We start from the raw sequence: 17151 nt of genomic DNA on the forward strand, positions 1-17151 counted from the left end.
TGGCTAGGAAAAAACCAGCAGGTCCCTGCTAAACTCAGGGGAAAGTCCCCACACCCACATGCCGCCACCACCTCAGTTCATTTGAATCCAGGAGCCTTTTCCTTCCTTTTCCCAGCCGGTTATGTGCCTCAGCTCAGCAGTCACACTCCTCTGCTGTTTCCCAGCCCTGGACAGGAGTTCTCCTGCAGAGCCTGACCAGCTGGCTTTTTTTCCTGAGTCTTAAAAAAGGCCCACATGCACTCTTAGGGAAGCCCTGCAGACAGGGCTGTGAGTGAGGGAAAAGCCTGAGGAAGTATGGATAGACAGTGTTTTATTCTCACGGTGGCAATCAGCTGGCTTAGCTTCCTCGTTCCTGCAGAGAGCCCCATGTCCTAGGGCAGAGCAAGAGGATGCCATCGATCATTTTTCGCGTCAACAGTCTGCAGGTGGTGAAGAGGCCACCACAAGAGTTCTTCCTGTGAAAAAGCCTTGCTGTGAAAAACATGTACCCCGTTTCCAGACAGATTTTGGGTTTAATTTTGAGCCACTGGTCATCCTTGTGCTCCTCTGCTGGAGTAGAGAACCTGCCTCTATTTCACATCTTCTCCTCGTGGGGAGGAAATATCAAAGATAGATCGTGAATGTAAGAGCATAAAAATGGTTGTACCAATGGTCTCTCTAGGCTAGTGCTCTGCTATGGCTGGCAGAAGATCCCTAAGGGAAGGCACTGAGAGACAGAGCATCACAGAGAAGCTTCCTGTAAACAAGAGCAAAGGATGCCCTGAGCTGGCAGGCATACCCAGGCCCATCATATTCAAAAGCCAGTGAGGAACTGATCCTCCACAAATTACCTAATCCCTATTTGAACTCATTTGTACTCCTGGTCTCCACAACATCCTCTAACAATAATTCTACCATCTTTGTGACATGCAAAATTAATTTCTTTTTGTTTGCAGTAAAATCGCTGCATGAGCTTACCGCTGCTTCCCTTGGATTAGGTAAATTAGATCAAACACCTGAAGTTCTTTACATTCGAAAGCAAGATCTCCAGGTCCCAAGTCAGGTTTTTTTGTACCACTCTTCTAAATCCTTTTCCGTTTTTCCACATCCTTTTCCAAATCATGGACATGTTCCAGTAACTTGTGCTGTAAATAGAGGTAACACAATCTGTTTGTTCTTTGAGATCCCATTTTTTACAACATGCTATCATGTATCTCCCTCCCTGGAGTCTCGCCTTCCCAGGATACTGTATTCTGTTCTGGAAGTGCGATCCACATACTTTGTTCCTCAACATATAACCTTATGCTTTAATTCTGAGTGTGATTTTACCAGGGGTCTTAGGATGCAGTGGCTTCCCATTAACCTTGCCAAATATGAAGTGTGCACCATGCCAGGAGAGACAGTCACACCTGCAGAGCTGTGAAGGCCTCCTAACCGCATTTTGGCAGCATAAGACAGCCACGGACATCAGAAAGCCCTTGGATGTTGAACAAATCATGCAGCAGCCCAGCACTGGAAGCTCACAGAGTCTGAATTTCTAGGACACTTTCATCTCATCAGCAAAGGGTCTGAGGTATTTACACAGGACACAAAAGCATTAGCTGCTTTATCTTCTACTGTCATGCACACTAGAGAGGGTCCTTTGGTCTTTTGTGGCTTTCTGAGAAAAACCTGGCAGAGAAGCCTATTACAGTAGAGATAATGCTGCTCAGCATGGCCCATTCAGCTTCTGGAGAACAGGACCCGACATCTGCAAACAGAAATTTCTTAGAAGCAGGAAAAATTATGAAAGGCACCAAACAAAATAAAATCAAGCTTAAACCCATGTTTTCCCCGTGTGGCCTTAATTGCACCCCAGCAACCAACTCTTGGCAGAACTTCCTAATATTTAGTTTGTTGGAGCTTTGTCTTGAGAATCCAGATCTCTCCCAGCCCCATCGTGACACGGGAGGTCCCACCCCTTCTTAGGAATTTTAAAGCCTCTTTACATGTATAGTATCTCTTTGGTCCAAAGCCTCCTTCAAGGGTAAATAAGAGTCAGCCCTTACACCAACAAAGCCTATTGTATGTGCCATATTGATAGCCATCTTCTAGCGTGGTGAGAACGGGTGTACCTCCAGAGCCAGCAGGGTCTCTTTGGAGTGCCGAAGGCTAGCTGAATGCTGGGCTTCATCAGCAAGAACATGGCATGCAGTGATTAATCCCATCTTCATGGCACATGAAAAGCCACATCTGCAACACTGTGAGATGCTGACAACATTGACACACTGGAGCAAGCTCAGCAAAGGGCCCTAAGATGTCTATGGGGTGGAGGACATGATGCATGACAAGGGGCGTTTGTTCAGCCTGAAGAAGAGGAGGGAGCTGACTGCTGCCTGCTACTACTACCCAAAGGGGGTTAGAGAGATGATACAGTCAGACTCCTCTCACAGGGGCACAGGGAAAGGGCATGAGAAAAGGAGCACAGTTTGCAGCACCACAGTCTGAATTTCAGTCCGTCACACAATCCAGCATAAATGCGTGGTGTTGCAGAAAGGGCCAATCCCATCTTCCCTTTCATCCTGTTGTCTCTTTTTTGTCAACAGTGATGACCATCAGAGAATTGATCCAGCTGAAAACTCAACTATAAAGAAATAAATCCATTTTGATTTACAATGAGCCCTTTCAGTGTAAAAATACACCAATTCCCTCCCTAGCAATTTTTGTTCAAAGCAAAGTGGTTGGGGATCACAAAATCTGAGACTTTATTCTCTTCAGGAGTATTCTGGAGCGCTGCAGTTGCCTTCTTTGCTGTGCCATCGTACACATGAACCTTCCCAGGGTTTTCATTCTTCTGTAGACAATTTCTCATAGCATCACATGCTCCTTTAGTCACCCTCTACTTTTTTGATATCTGGCTTTCCCACTAAGAAGGAAATAACATATTCTTTATTAATAAGTATTTGCCTGTAGCCTCCAGAGCTATGAGCTCATGTTCTCCTGCCATGACACACTATGAAAACACAGCACATGGACCAGACCTACTTTTTCACAGCTCCTCAGGACACAAGCGATCAAGCCTAGAGCCAGACCCCTCTGTGCCCTGTGCAATGCTCATCCCCCAGCATCTGAAACACATCCAAGGTGCCTCTTCTCTGTCAGAGAGACCCATGCTGCTGCCAGGATTAAGACATAGAGAGGATTCAAGTCCCATGAGCAGAAGGCACGTCCTTCTGTGGCAGTTTTACTTTGAGGAGATACTTGTATTGTCAGCTGAGAGTAACAGCAGCAACGGGGATCTGAGCCTGTCAGCCTGTGTCTGTCTTGGCACCCAGGAGACCATCGATATTCCCCAGGTCAGCTGCTGGAAGGTCTCACACCAGTAGACACAACCCACATCTGTTCTGGAGATCCTTCAGGCCAAAACAGCTCCCAGGGAAGGCGGTTATACAGTCTCCCTGCAAAACTAGCAACAGACTGTCAAACTGAAGAAGCCACTCCGAAGAAAGTCACAGGGCCACAATCTCGTTGCAATTACAGAGACATGGTCGAATGGCTCTCATGACTAGAATGCTGTCATGGATGGCTACGTACTTTTTAGGAAAGACAGGCCAGCAAGGCGAGGTGGTGGAGCTGCTCTTTATGTGAGAGAACAACTGGAATGTATCCAGATCTGCGTAGGGGTGGATGAAGAATAAGTTGAGAACTTATGGGTAAGTATTAAGGGGCAGGCTAATATGGGTGACACTGTCATGGGTATTTACTACAGACCACCAGATCAGGAAGAGGAAGTTGATGAGGCTTCTACAGACAGCCTTCTCACAGTCACAGGCCCTGGTTCTCATGGGGGACTTCAACCACCCTGATATCTGCTGGAAAGACAACACAGATAGGCACACACAGTCCAGGAGGTTCCTGCAGAGCATTGATGATAACTTTTTGACACAGGTGGTAGAGGAGCCAACAAGGAAAGGTGTGCTGCTGGCCCTTGTGCTGACAAACAAAGAAGGACTGGTTGGGGATGTGAAGACTGGGGGCAGCCTTGGCTGCAGTGACCATGAGATGGTGGAGTTCAGGATCCTGCATTGAGGAAGCAGGGCAATAAGTAGGACTACAACCCTGGACTTCAAGAGAGCTAATGTTGGCCTCTTCAAAGACCTACTTGGAGGAATCCTATGGGTTAGGGCTCTAGAAGGTAGGGGGGTCCAAGAGAGCTGGTTAATATTCAAGCATCACTTCCTCCAAGCTCAAGGTCAATGCATCCCTATGAGTAAGAAATCAAGCAAAGAGGGCAGGAGACCTGCATAGATGAGCAAGGAGCTTCTGACATGGAAGAAGGAAGTTTATGGAATGTGGAAAAAGGGACAGGCCACTTGGGAGAAATATGGGAACGTCAGTGTATGCAGGGATGCGGTGAGGGAGGCTAAGGTCCAGTTGGAATTATATCTGGCAAGGGATGTCAAGGACATCAAGGGCTTCTTCAAGTACATCAGTAGCAAAAGGAAGACTAAGGAAAATGTGGGCCCACTGCTGAATGAGGTGGATGCCCTGGTGACAGAGGATACAGAAAAGGTAGAGTTACTGAATGCCTGCTTTGCTTCAGTCTTTACGGCTAAGGCCAGCCCTCAGTAATACCAGAGGTAGGAGAGAAAGTCTGGAGAAATGAAGACATTCCCTTGGTTGAGGAGGATCAGGTTAGAGATCATGTAGGCAAACTGGACACCCACAAATGCATGGGCCCCAATGGGATGCACCCACAAGTGCTGAAGGAGCTGGCAGATGTTATTGCTAAGCCACTCTCCATCATCTTTGAAAGGTCATGGAGAACAGGAGAGGTACCTGAGGACTGAAGGAAAGCCAATGTCAATCCAGTCTTCAAAAAGGGCAAGAAGGTGGACCCAGAAAACTACAGGCCAGTCAGCCTCACCTCCATCCCTGGAAAGTTATGGAACAGGTCATTCTGGATGTCATCTCTAAGCATGTGGAGGAAAATAAGGTTATCAGGAGTAGTCAACATGGATTCACCAAGGGTAAAACATGCTTGGTGAATCTGATAGCCTTCTATGATGGCATGACTGGCCGGGTAGATGAGTGGAGAGTGGTGGATGTTGTCTACCTTGACTTCAGCAAGGCTTTTGACACTGTCTTCCATAACATCCTCATAGGGAAGCTCAGGAAGTGTGGGTTAGATGAGATGACAGTGAGGTGGTTTGGGAACTGGCTGAATGGCAGAGCTGAGAGGGTTGTGATCAGTGGCACAGAGTCTAGTTGGAGGCCTGTAGCTAGCGGTGTTCCCCAGGGGTCAGTACTGGGTTCAGCCTTGTTCAATGTGTTCATCAATGACCTGGATGAAGGGACAGAGTGTACCCTCAGCAAGTCTGCTGGTGACACAAGACTGGGAGGAGTGGCTGACACACCAGAAGGCTGTGCTGCCATTCAGCAAGACCTGGACAGGCTAGAGAGTGGGCAGAGAGGAACCTCAATGAGACAGCAATGTGCCTTTGCAGCCAAGAAGGCCAATGGTATCCTGGGGTGCATTAGGAAGAGTGTGGCCAGCAGGTCAAGTAAGGTTATCCTCCCCCTCTACTCCGCCCTGGTGAGGCCACATCTGGAGTACTGTGCTCCCCAGTTCAAGAAAGACACATAACTACTGGAGGGAGTCCAGCAGAGGGCTACAAAGATGACAAGGGGACTGGAGCATCTATCTTACAAGAAAAGGCTGAGAGACCTGGGAATGTTTAGCCTGGAGACTGAGAGGGGATCTTATCAATGCTTGCAAATACCTTAAGGGCGGGTGTCAGCATGATGGGGCCAGACTCTTTTCAGTGGTGCCCAGTGACAGGATAAGGAGCAATGGGTACAAATTGAAACAGAGGAAGTTCCATCTGTAATATGAGAAAAAACTTTGAGGGTGACAGAGCACTGGAACAGGCTGCCCAGAGAGGTTGTAGAGCTGCCTTCTCTGGAGATATTCAAAACCCACCTGGATGCAATCCTGCACAACCTGCTCTAGGTGAACATGCTTTAGCAGGAGGGTTGGACTAGATGGTCTCCAGAGGTCCCTTCCAACCCTTGCCATTCATGATTCTGTGATCCTGTGAATGGGCTTGTGTGTAATCTGTTGGGGGGATCTGGGCGCCCTGGTGTCCCTACATGTGACACCATCCTCCACATCATCCTCCCAACCTGTCCTGACACCACTCCTACCACCAGTCTTGGTGCTGACAGCTCTTTCAGTGGTCTTGTTTGCTGGCCATTTCTGCCAGTGCTCACCTGCTTTCTGAGTTACTCCTGACGTCCAGCGCTAGTTGGTCATCCAGCCCTGTTGCTGCCACTGGAGTTTCCAGCCCTCCGGGGCCCAGGGATCCTGCAGATAGTCAGATCCTTTCTCTCCAGCTACCCCTGGGAGAACAGACCACGTTTTGGGAGTCCCACTTTCAGACCAACGTTGAGCTCCTATCAGAGCACTCCTCAGCTCCTTTCAGCCCATACTTGAGTCAAGGGAATTTTTTTGGACAGTTCTGCTACTGCCCCAGTCACTCAGAGACACTTGGCACATTGGGTCAGTGCCTGATTCCTTCACCTCAGTGTCAGATCACTGTAACTGAGAGCTTTCTCCTCACAGCCGGCTGCTTCTCCCATCCCTTGCATGCGCTGGGCTCCTGGGTACCTCTTTGCTCTTGAGAAAACTTACTGCAGCCCTGGGACGTCTGGGAGGCTACCACATATTTTTCCATTGGATTAAAAGCATGGCATGAATGCTGCAATGAGAAGTAAGTCAAAATGTAACCTAGCTTGCTGCATGGACTTTTGTAGTTGATTCATCTCACCCTCTGTGTTGCAAAACACAGAGGCTGTCGCATCGAGGACATCCTGCGGCATCAAAGGGATCGCTTAACTAGATATCGGGCAGGGTACTGATATCCATCACCACCTCCACAGGTGTGTCCAAAGATCCTGCAGCATCCCATCTCTTCCCTGGGAAGGATCTGGAGGTCTTTTGAAAGGGAACAGTTACACACTTCTCTACAGCTTATGCTGGCCAGATACAAGATGCTAGCTGCCAAATAAGCCCATGAATGCTGCAGATTCTCTTCAGTGATGAAGTCACTGTTTTTTTAGCGGAAATGCAGCCCATGGCTTCAGTCAATACCCCCCCAGCATTGTTTCTGACTTTCTAATTCAGGATTCTCTGGGATATTCAGCTGTCTGCTGAGGACTGTGATACAGAGGTCACTCACCTTTTACCACTGTAAAGAAAGAGGCTGCAGATTTGTCCAAAGACTCCTTAAAGCTATGCTTTCCTAGAGGGGTTTAGGATTCTGGGAAGCAGGCCACCGCTAGACTCTCCTTAGCTCCACATCAGAGACCTGTGATGACCCAGGCACTGGCCATTCAGCAAATCCTCTGAAAAGGACCATTTCAAAAGTAAAGAGCCTCCCAACTAATGTCAGGCATCCAGCCACTCTTCCTCCTCCTAGCAGTTCTGCAGAGGCACAGTTTGGTTTTGCCCAGAACTACTGGGAGATGTGAATGTTCTCTTTTCTAATCCTCTTCTACTCAGCCCTTTTGGGGATCTGTCACCTCAGATAAAAGGGTGCCTCCTCCAAGACCACTCTCTGATACACGGGGCACCCTGGCCCTGGGAAAATATGCTGCTTTTAGGCATCACGAAGGGTCAGAAGCCTGGAGCAACCGCTTCCTCCTGTGAGAAAGGAAGCAGGTTTGGTACCCACCCCACACTTAGAAAAGCTGAGCAATTTCATATGGATCTCAGGCCAGTGCTCTGGTAGAAATCATCACAGCCCTTTGCAGGGGAAGAGTGGTTTGCATCCCTCTACCTCAGAGGTGCCTATTTCAACACATTTCCACATTGCACATCTCACACAAAGCTATGGGCACCATCCCTTCCCCGTTCAGGATTCTGCTGCTTGGCCCCTCTGCAGCCCCTAATCCGACCCCTGGAAACCCCATTGCCTGTCCAGGCACCTGTCGAGTACCAACCTGCCTGGCAGCCTTCGCTCACACTACATCCCCTGCCAGACCTTCCCTTCTGTCTCCCCAGGTGTGGCTGCTTTTTGTTTACAGTTCCTGGCCACAAAGTTATTAGTTATCTCTTATTAGTATGTGACTTCTTTTTCCTTGTTATGTTTGCTTTAGCTCTGGGCAAACAGCAATCAGGAGGTTTTACGTGAGGTCCATTTGGTGAGCACTCTATCTCAGGAACACCCAGACCAGCTTATCTCAAGTTGCACGCCTGATAACCCAGTCTTCAAGTCACAGCGCAATTTCTCAGGTCAGTTAAAGTCTGCAAAGAAATTATAGAGCACCTTAAAAAGTCAGCACGAAGCAGAAGATTTTGACTAGCTTCAGTCTTGCTGCTGCAAGGACCAGAACATGAAAGTGGAATCACTCAGAGAAAAACACGCTATCACAGAAATCTGGAAACGCAATGGAAAATTCCTTCAGCAAGACCAACTCAATGATACTGCAGAATAGTGTTTTCTATTCCTATTTTTCTTGGTAAGTGTAGTTTGCACCCGTAAAACATGCCAAGAGAGACAAGAAAAGCAATGTGTTAAGGTTGTGTGCAAGGTGACTGCTGTGCATAAGTCTGGAACCTGGCTGAAGCTATTTAATGCCTAACACAGACAAAGGAGTATTTAGTGAGCTGGGCTTCCATACCCAGTCCTGGGCTACTCCTGTCATAGCCTGCCCTTCATTTCCCATGGCTGTGCCAGGGTCCCCCACGTTTCTCTCAGCCTCTCTGCTCATTGAGCTCTGGGGGACCCACGCAGGCAGTTCCGAGAAGATGCTCCCGTGCTGATCTTGCTCCGGTCACTGTTATTTCTGTGGCGGGGTCCTGTTCTGGGAGATGACGAAAATGCCATTCAAGGGAGTCAGCATTTAAAATGGGTCGTTAGAGAGAAACGTCACAGGTGTCTTTGCTAAAGATAGCCTGGCGCTGAGTAAAACAGTGCTTCCAAAACCTTCATTTCACAACATGCTCACTCAGCATAATAACCCCTCGGCCTGAAACACACCCCCCAGTGCCAGACAGCTCCCGTCTCTTTCCTGGGATCTCTGTCAGTCCCTCTGGTCTGCCCCTTGGGAAGTGGCAGCAGTATGGGAACACGTTTCTCTGCTTTGCTGGTTCTTACAAGAAAGAAGCATTTCATGGGGCACGGATTCAGTTAAGGGTGGTTTGGGGGATTCAAAGGGAATAGTGTCAGGCCACCGAGGCTAAGAGTGCGGAGATGGATGGGATGGAGGGGGAGAGCAGCGAGCTCGGTGTCCCCCAGGCAAAGCCAGGGGAGGGGGAACGGACAGCGCTGGGCTGCAGAGCCATACATGTCTCCCCACCACGGTTCCATCTCCCTTCTCTCTCTCGTCTGCACCCACACACTCACACCATTCTCACACTGCTGATTCAGGGGAAAGAGAGGTTGATGCTTTCTGCTTGGACTGGGCACCACAAACTGTTTTTCTTGAACAGGAGGAAAAAACACCTCCCTCCAACCGTCACAAGTTCTCCCCCATCTTCTCTCCTCCCTTCCTCTCTCATGAGATCCCACAGGCTGTGTAGCACGGAGGGCACAAAGGACTGCTGCAAAGCAGTCCTCTGGGGACATCGAGGCACACAGGGTTGCACCAGGTTCCCCTACATCGGTTCCACTCTTCAGGAGACTGAAAGCCGTGTGTGATACGCATGAGATGAGAGCTGTCACCACAACAGGGAGATGCTTGAAGCAAGGTGAACCACTTGCTCTCTTTTATCCTCCACCTTCACTACCCAGCTGAGGAAAACTAGAGACCGAACAAGGATCCTTCCACAGAGAAGAAGCGGCCGCTCTGATTCACCTCCCTTTCCTCACCCCCCGGGAAAAGCCCCAGCCCAGCCCTTGGGGGATGAGCCGCCGAGGGGCTTGGGTGTCTGACACCCGTCACAAAGGGCTGATTAAGTCTGAAAGAGTCAGAGCCAGTGGGTTGCTGGAAAGTGTGAGCCACAACAATGGGGGTTCTCTGAGACAAAAGGGGCCCCAGGATGAGGCACACAGATGAAAATGCATTGCCCTATGCAAAGCTCAGCAGCTACATAGGAGCTAGGACAAGCCCCCTCAGCGCATGAGTTTGGGTGGGTTTTTCCCCAGTGCTGCAGGAAGAGGAGGGTCCCCTTCCTCGCACCCCTCGCAGTGCCACAGCACGTAGCCCCTCTTCTCAGTGCTAGTTGCTCCTCCTGGGTGCTCCTCCTCTCTGTATCCTCAGACCCTCCTCAGCTTTATCCCAGATTGCCCCTAGGCTCTGGATTGATGGGTCACATGTTGCCCTGGCTGGAGCTCACCATAGACACTTTCCTCACGCTGCCTGTGAACTGGCCAATGAGAAAGAGCAAAAAAAATCAGCACATGTGAAGGATTAAAGAAGGAAAAAAAAATAAACAAAAACACAATGACAACAACAAAAAAAAAACCAGCAGAGAAAAGAACAACCTGTTATCAAAAGCCTTGAAACAATTAGAGAAAAGCTGTAAGAGGTGGAAAGATCAAACCAAAAAAGGTAAGAGATGAAAGAAAAACATGAAAGGCACTTGCTGGGAAGTGTCTTCTACGCTTTTTCCACTGTCTATGTAGAAGCGAAACTTGTAAGAAAAACAACAGCGACCCAAAGAATTTCCACTAAAAGATGCTTAGAGCAGTGTCTCTGGTCCCTCCCTCCTCTCTCACTGGCTTCAGCTCTGCCTTCACGTGCCCCAGACTTATACTGGTTTCTTGGCCGTGACGCATCTTCTTAGTGATATGAGGAAATTAGCTGCCCACCTGCAATATAAGGGCATCCAGGGAAATGCTTTGATCAGACAGAGAGAGACAGCGCCAGAGCAAGCACGTCCAGCTGGCTCCCCCGTGGCTCAAACACCCACTCCAACATCTTCTTTGCCCATCCCTCATTTTTGCTGATCTCCTGAAGCTTCGGACCCGATCAAGCACAGACCCAAGTGGGAAGACACAGCCTCTTGCCTCTCCTGGATGTCACCATGAGGCTGGCGTCCCTGGCGCTGTTGCTCGCCTTCACTCTGCTGGCTTTCAATGGTAAGAAAGAGGTGCTGAAAGTAATCAGGGAGGGCAGGGTAGCTCAGTAAATTGAGCCTGGGTGTTACTCGGTCACTGACAGGTCTGGAAGGGAGAATTTGTGCCTTTCAAACCCCACTGAAGATGGCCAGATATTGCCCTCTGCTCCACAAGTCCCACCCTTTGCTCAACCCTCCCTCTCATTACAGCTGGCCACATCCTGCTGGGAGTAGCAGAGGGGGGAAGCAGGGAGCAGAAGGTGTGGGCCAGCGCGGGGAGCTCAGCTGTGCTGCCTTGCCACCTGCACCTCAGAAAGACGTCAAAGAGCTGGAAGCAGCTGCCCGACAAGACGTCCGTGCTGTGGAAGCGACATGTGGGAAGGTACACCAGGGCCAGGAGGGATCTGTGTCCTTGTGGGGGGATGGGGGAGGGCGGGAGACACTTTGGGTCCCCTTTCTCCGTCCCCACGTTCCCTCCTTCCTGCCCCCCACCCTTGATCTCACCTTTGCCTCCGGCACGAGCCACTCACTTGTCCCACTCTCAGCCCCCACCAGGAGCCACACATGGTGCTGGAGGTGGAGTACTCCGGCCTCCGGAAGGCAGCACTGCCCATGCGGCCCCGGGTGTCCGTTCAGGACTCTGCCTTACGCAACGGCAACTTCTCCCTGCGCATCGACCCAGTCCGGAGCGAGGACGCCGGGCTGTATGAGGCGCAGGTGGCATACAACACGGGGGTCCACAGCTGCCAGGTGGAGCTGGGGGTGATCACAGGTAGGAGATGATGGACTGTTGATTTTCGGTCCGGGGATGTTGTAGGGGTGGGGCAGGGTGGGGCTGCTGTGTTTGCCGGGGCAGGCTAGAATACAGGCAGCAGCTGCCCAAAAGCACGCAGCTTCCTGCTGTCTGCTCTCAGCTCTGCAGAGAGGGATGGGGATTGGGGGGGGAGGGGAGGGGCACAAAGGGATGATTTGGTAGTCCCCCCATGACCTAACTTCTCCTGCCTCCCCTCCTTTCTTTTTCTCACAGTAACACTCAGTCCACCCAGCCCTGTGGTAGAAAATGAGCCGCTCTTGCTGAGCTGCAACTCTAGCCACCGGGCCAGCCTTGTGGAGACATGCTGGTTCCACAATGGGCACCTGGTCCCCACCTCCAGGACCTTCTGCGCCTTGCATGGGACTCTCTCCATCCTCCGGCCAGCTGTCAGTGATGCAGGCTCCTGGCGCTGCCAGCTCAGATACTCCGATAATGAAATCATTTCTGCCACGTACAACCTGCAAATTCTAGGTGAGCCTAGCCTCTGCATTGCTACTCCAGCATCCCCTAGTTGCTCCCTTTGATGTGACTGATCAGCCCCCATGGCTCCAGCTTCCCTTGTCCTCACTTCCCAGGCCAGCCACCTCACTGCAGAGCTCTTTCCAGCCACTGCCCCACATTGTCCTCTCTCTCTCTGGCTCAGGTTTTGATGGCCCAGCGAACCCTGTGGTCTATGCTGCAGCTGGCTCTTCAGCTGATCTACCCTGCACCCTGAGCAACCTTCCCAGTGCCTTTGGAATCAACGTGGTGACAGCCCACTGGAGCCGCTTTGCAGCAGGACACTTGCAAGCCCAGGGCATCTCCCAGAATTTGAGCAACAGAAGCTTCCCCCTTCATCTCTCTGCGGTGGGGCCAGGTGATGCAGGGCAGTACCGCTGTGCTGTCTCTGTTGGCAGCAAGACAATCAGCAGGGATGTGACCTTGGCAGTGATTACAGGTGAGAGGAGAGACAAGGAGGTGCAACCAGGGTCCCCTGCTGCTTGCAGGTGAACCTCCCTGCACGTCAGCGCAGTGAGCATGGGTTGCACCTGATCATAGGTTCTCACCCTGGGGTGGGGAACAGGGTCTCTGTTCAGGGCATTGCACTGCACTGGACTCTGCTGAAAGCAGGGGGTTTCCTGGGTAACTTGATTATTCTTCTTGACAACAGAGGAAGACAAAGAAAATAAATTAGAGGAGGAGGTAATGAAGGAGGGGTGTATTAGAAGAAGGAGGGATGGAGAAGAGATGTGGACCTGCCTGTAGTCTTTCCTGAGGATATTTTTTTTCCTTTGCTGCAGTCACCCCGAGCATCCAAGGACCGGTTTCTGAGGGGTCTCACTTGCTGCTCATCTGCGGCCTCACACACCCCCGGGGGCATGAACGTTTCCAATGGAAGCACCTCGACTCAGTCCCCACTAGCAGCAAGCTGGCTGTGGCTACCTCCCGTAACCTGGAGGGCCACAGGTCCCAGACAGGCCCTACCTTTGAAATCCCCCGAGTATCACAGAAGGATATGGGCACGTGGGAATGCAGCGTATATGGCCCAGAAGGCAGACTGGGAGCAGTGGAATACGGGCTGCAGATCACAGGTACTGTGCCCCGTGGATCTGTAACCGATTCCTTCCTCTTGCCCTGCTCAATTTCCTAATGCCCTTTCATCTCTCGGCCTCACCTCTTCTTTTTCCCCTTTGATGGCTTGGATCCCATCCTGTCGTCATCCTGTCTTAGCCCTCACCAGTTCCTCCTGTTTGTCCCTGCACCCTTTTCCAGGTTGCCTCTCTCTGTGCAGTCCCAGCCTTGCCCCAGTGCAAAAGCAGCCTTCCCCTCCTTCCTAACTGTGGTTCCTCCTCACAGGTGCCCAGACCTCCGGCCCTCCCAGCATCTTCAGTGGGCAGGTTACTTTCTGGCTCACCCTCACCCTCTTCCTCCTGCTTACAGTCTGTGTTCTGGCTCTGGCCCTGCAAAAAAGGGTAAGTGTCCATCACCCCAGTCCTGTTAGTTTTCCTGTACATCCCTTATATGACCTTTCCCTGGGTACCCTAGGGGCAGCAGTGAAACGCCTCAGGGACACAGCAGCCAGAGGGAGAATGGGGCTCGGGCAGCCTGCTGAGGGTGGCATGGGCATGCAGTGAAAGCCATATCCTGGGCATCGGCAGGCCTGGCTAACTGTGGCGTTTGTCTGGGGGCAGGTCAGACACCTCAGAGGAGGGGTAAAACCTCCTAGGAAGACAATCACAGCCCAGCCTTGTCAAGCCTCTTGTTTATTCTCACAGAGATCAAGCCATGCTGTAATAGAGGAGGGTTAATTTCCAGGCTTTTGTAGGTATCCTCTCTCTTATTCCTTATCTGGATGCTTTGATGTAAGAGAGTCTCCTGTTCCATACAAATGCCTGCTGGTCCCCAGACGCCAATCTCCATGCAGGTCTGTTGTTTCTGGCTCAGCCCTCATGCCTTGGCTGTCTGCTTCTGGCAACTTACTGCCCTTCGTTTGCTCAGCTTGTTCCAGTACCTCGTCTGCTGAAAACTCTGCTTTGCCTTGATCATCCCAAAGGCCAGGGCAGGACTGATCCCTCCCCAGCATGCCACTGGAAAAAACTGTGCAAACAAGTCAGACTGTTTCTCTGCAGTTCTCATGCTGTTTCTCTGCAAATGAATTACATGGCAAATTCTTCCTTCAGGGTTTCTCTTTGCTGACAAGGGACACCTTTTGTGAGTAGCTGTGATGTAGTTACCTTCCGCTCAGCTTCTTGGAAAGGGCCCACAGTGAAAATCCCCTTCAACTGCAGAAACGGCCTGGGGCTCGGGGCGATCTCAGGTTGGGAGGACTTGCACTGGCAAAAGAGCTGGGTGCCTTGAACCTGCCTTGGACTGAAGATGAGGGATGTGACAGCAGTGATGCAAATTCTTAGCGAATCCTGGTGGCCGGAGGCTGAAGACGGGCAACATCAGAACAGAAGCAAGATGGGCATTAAAAAAAAAAACACTGCAGGTAGCGCTAGAGAGACTCATGACTCGTTCTTCATCATCAGTCCTTAATCAGCACTGATGGTAAAGGATAATCTAAGGCAGAGACCTACAGTTTCTGGGTGACCCTCTAGACTGTGCAAGTCCAGGACAAGATGATCAGAACCACCCTTTCTGGCCTAAAACCTTGGACAAATAGCCCTTTGCAGTGTAACTGCAAACCCTCAGCTAGCAGGAGATAGGGTACCTGGATGTCCAGTTCTGCTAGCTTAAACAGCTCTAATCCAGCCAGGGTTAGATTGCCTCAAAGCATTTGTCTGTGCCCTCACAGCCTTGCTTTGCCAAGTGAGCAAAGCTCCTCTGTTGCAGCACAGGTCCTCCATCCCCTGATCGTCCTCCTCCCTCCTGCCCTTCTTTGCACAGCTTCCCTGGTGGGCTCATCCTTTGTGAGAGTGCAGATGTGGTGCCTCGAGCAAAGATATTAGCTCTTCTCTTGTTCTCTCCCTCTCTCTGCTGGCATTCTCTGAGACTGCATTTGCTCTTCTTGCATTGGTTGAACACTGTCTGCGCACCGGTATCCCTTGATGGGCAATTGCCCACACATTAGGAATCCCTGTTCCGATCCCCTGAGCCCATCAACATGTGCTTGGCACTGTTGCATTTCGTTCACCCTGTCATTCAGTTTACTGTTCTATTCTCCTAAAATATCTGGGTCTTGGGTGATATTTTCATCCTCTTTCTTCCAAATGAGGCTCCTCAACTTTATCAGCTACATAGCTCCTTAGCACTTTTGTGCTCTCTGTGCCATTAATGATAGGTCCCACAACAGATCTTTGAAGACTTGTGCTTATCATTTCTCTACAGCCTGGCAGAAACCTGCCAGCAAAATCCCAGTCCCTTCCTCTTAGCTGAGATCACACACCCCCTCATGCCATTCTTCTACTAACCTCATCTTTCCAGTTGTATTGATTGCCTGTGTGCCACCATGTACTGTTATCAGGAGCCCTGAGATCTCTCTCTTTTCTATTGTCTAGAAAGTCACATGTTAGAGCAAGATGTGAAAGTGGTTCTGTCTTTAATTTGTTCTTATCTCATTTTGCATGGACTTTCATGCCTTTAATTAATCTCTGAAAAGGTGTTGTAAAATCAGGCATGCCACGGAACCTGATGATGGCCTGACCATTGCCAAGACCATTCTTTGCTCTCTCTTAAGCGTGTTCTGTCAGTGTTATTCCTTACACCCAGTAAGTGTTGAGCCAGCTTTCCCCAGAAGAAACTATGCATCTCAGAGAGTGGGTCTGGGGCTCTTCCCTGGCTCTAGGAGGGAATGGGAGCCTCATGGTTGCAATCAGTAGGGCCATGTCTTCCGTGGCAGGGAGAAGCCCAGACTTGTGCCTTCCCGTCTCCCTCTCATGCCTGATATTGCCCCTTTCTTCCCTTTCAGGCACGGTCTCCTGCTTTCCCAGCACTGGAAGCAATGGTTGCAGTCACTGTGCCAAAGAAGAAGGAGGTGGAGGAGAACCAGAAAGACAAGATCCAACAAACTGAGTGCTGATGAGAGCAGGGACACCGGGTCCAGTCTGCATGGGAGGATGAAACTCTGTGTGCCATGCTGCAGAGAGATGGGCACCATGCAGACCTCTCAGGAGGATGTACGGATGGCATGAACATAGCAGGAGGCCGTGGGAGCTCTGTACCTGCAGAGGGCCTGGAAGCTGCGTAGCAGGACAAGATAAGACTCGCCGCTGCAGTAAGGTGGCAGGCAGCACAGATGCTTTGGAGCTAGTGGGAGTATTTGAGCCAGAGCCAGTAGCTATTGCCTGCTTCAGTGCCACTTCTCTCTCCCACCCTGTGCCCCTCCTTCACAGCCTCTCTCACAGCCTTTCACTGGTGGGACACCTAAACCCGGGGGACAGCTGGAACCCAGCTCCCCTGCAGCCTGACGGTGTTTTCTGCCCCCTGCCCACTTTCTTCTCCCCGCACTGCCCTGCTCTTGCGCTCATTCAGTGGCAGACGGGACCCCACAGAGGACTGCACATGTTGCACATTTTGAGTGGTTTATTTTATTGGAAACTCATTTTAGAACCTAAAATAAATCTGTCTGACAAAACAATCCACTGGCCCCTGAGTGTGCTTGTGGAGAATCGTGCCTGTCGATGGTGCCGGCTGTACCTCTGCCTGCGTGAAGCGGCTTCTGAGGACTTTGCTGCCTTCCCTTTCTCTTTCAGTTCTGCCTTACTGAAGTTGCCTGTTCATTTCTGACATTTTGACGGGGGTAAAGGGGAAATTAAATGCCACTGGCGAAGAAAGAATCACAGGTTCATTCTGTCCTTTTTGCTGTGCTTCAGAGACTTCCCCCCCCTCCTCC

At 50.7% G+C, this 17151-nt stretch overlaps 1 protein-coding gene across 1 annotated transcript; it reads left to right on the top strand.

Moving 5' to 3' along the window:
* Positions 1–10957: 10957 nt before the first annotated feature.
* On the top strand, positions 10958–16338 carry LAG3 (lymphocyte activating 3). The gene is made up of 8 exons (XM_009639187.2): positions 10958–11045; positions 11234–11405; positions 11569–11795; positions 12051–12308; positions 12481–12774; positions 13118–13408; positions 13674–13789; positions 16228–16338. Exons 1-8 carry the CDS (start codon positions 10991–10993, stop codon positions 16336–16338), a joined length of 1524 nt encoding a protein of 507 aa, XP_009637482.1. The 5' UTR covers positions 10958–10990.
* The last annotated feature ends 813 nt before the right edge of the window (positions 16339–17151 follow it).

Source organism: Egretta garzetta, unplaced genomic scaffold, assembly GCF_000687185.1.
Source record: "Egretta garzetta isolate BGI_Z169 unplaced genomic scaffold, ASM68718v1 scaffold85, whole genome shotgun sequence".
Taxonomy (NCBI): domain Eukaryota; kingdom Metazoa; phylum Chordata; class Aves; order Pelecaniformes; family Ardeidae; genus Egretta; species Egretta garzetta.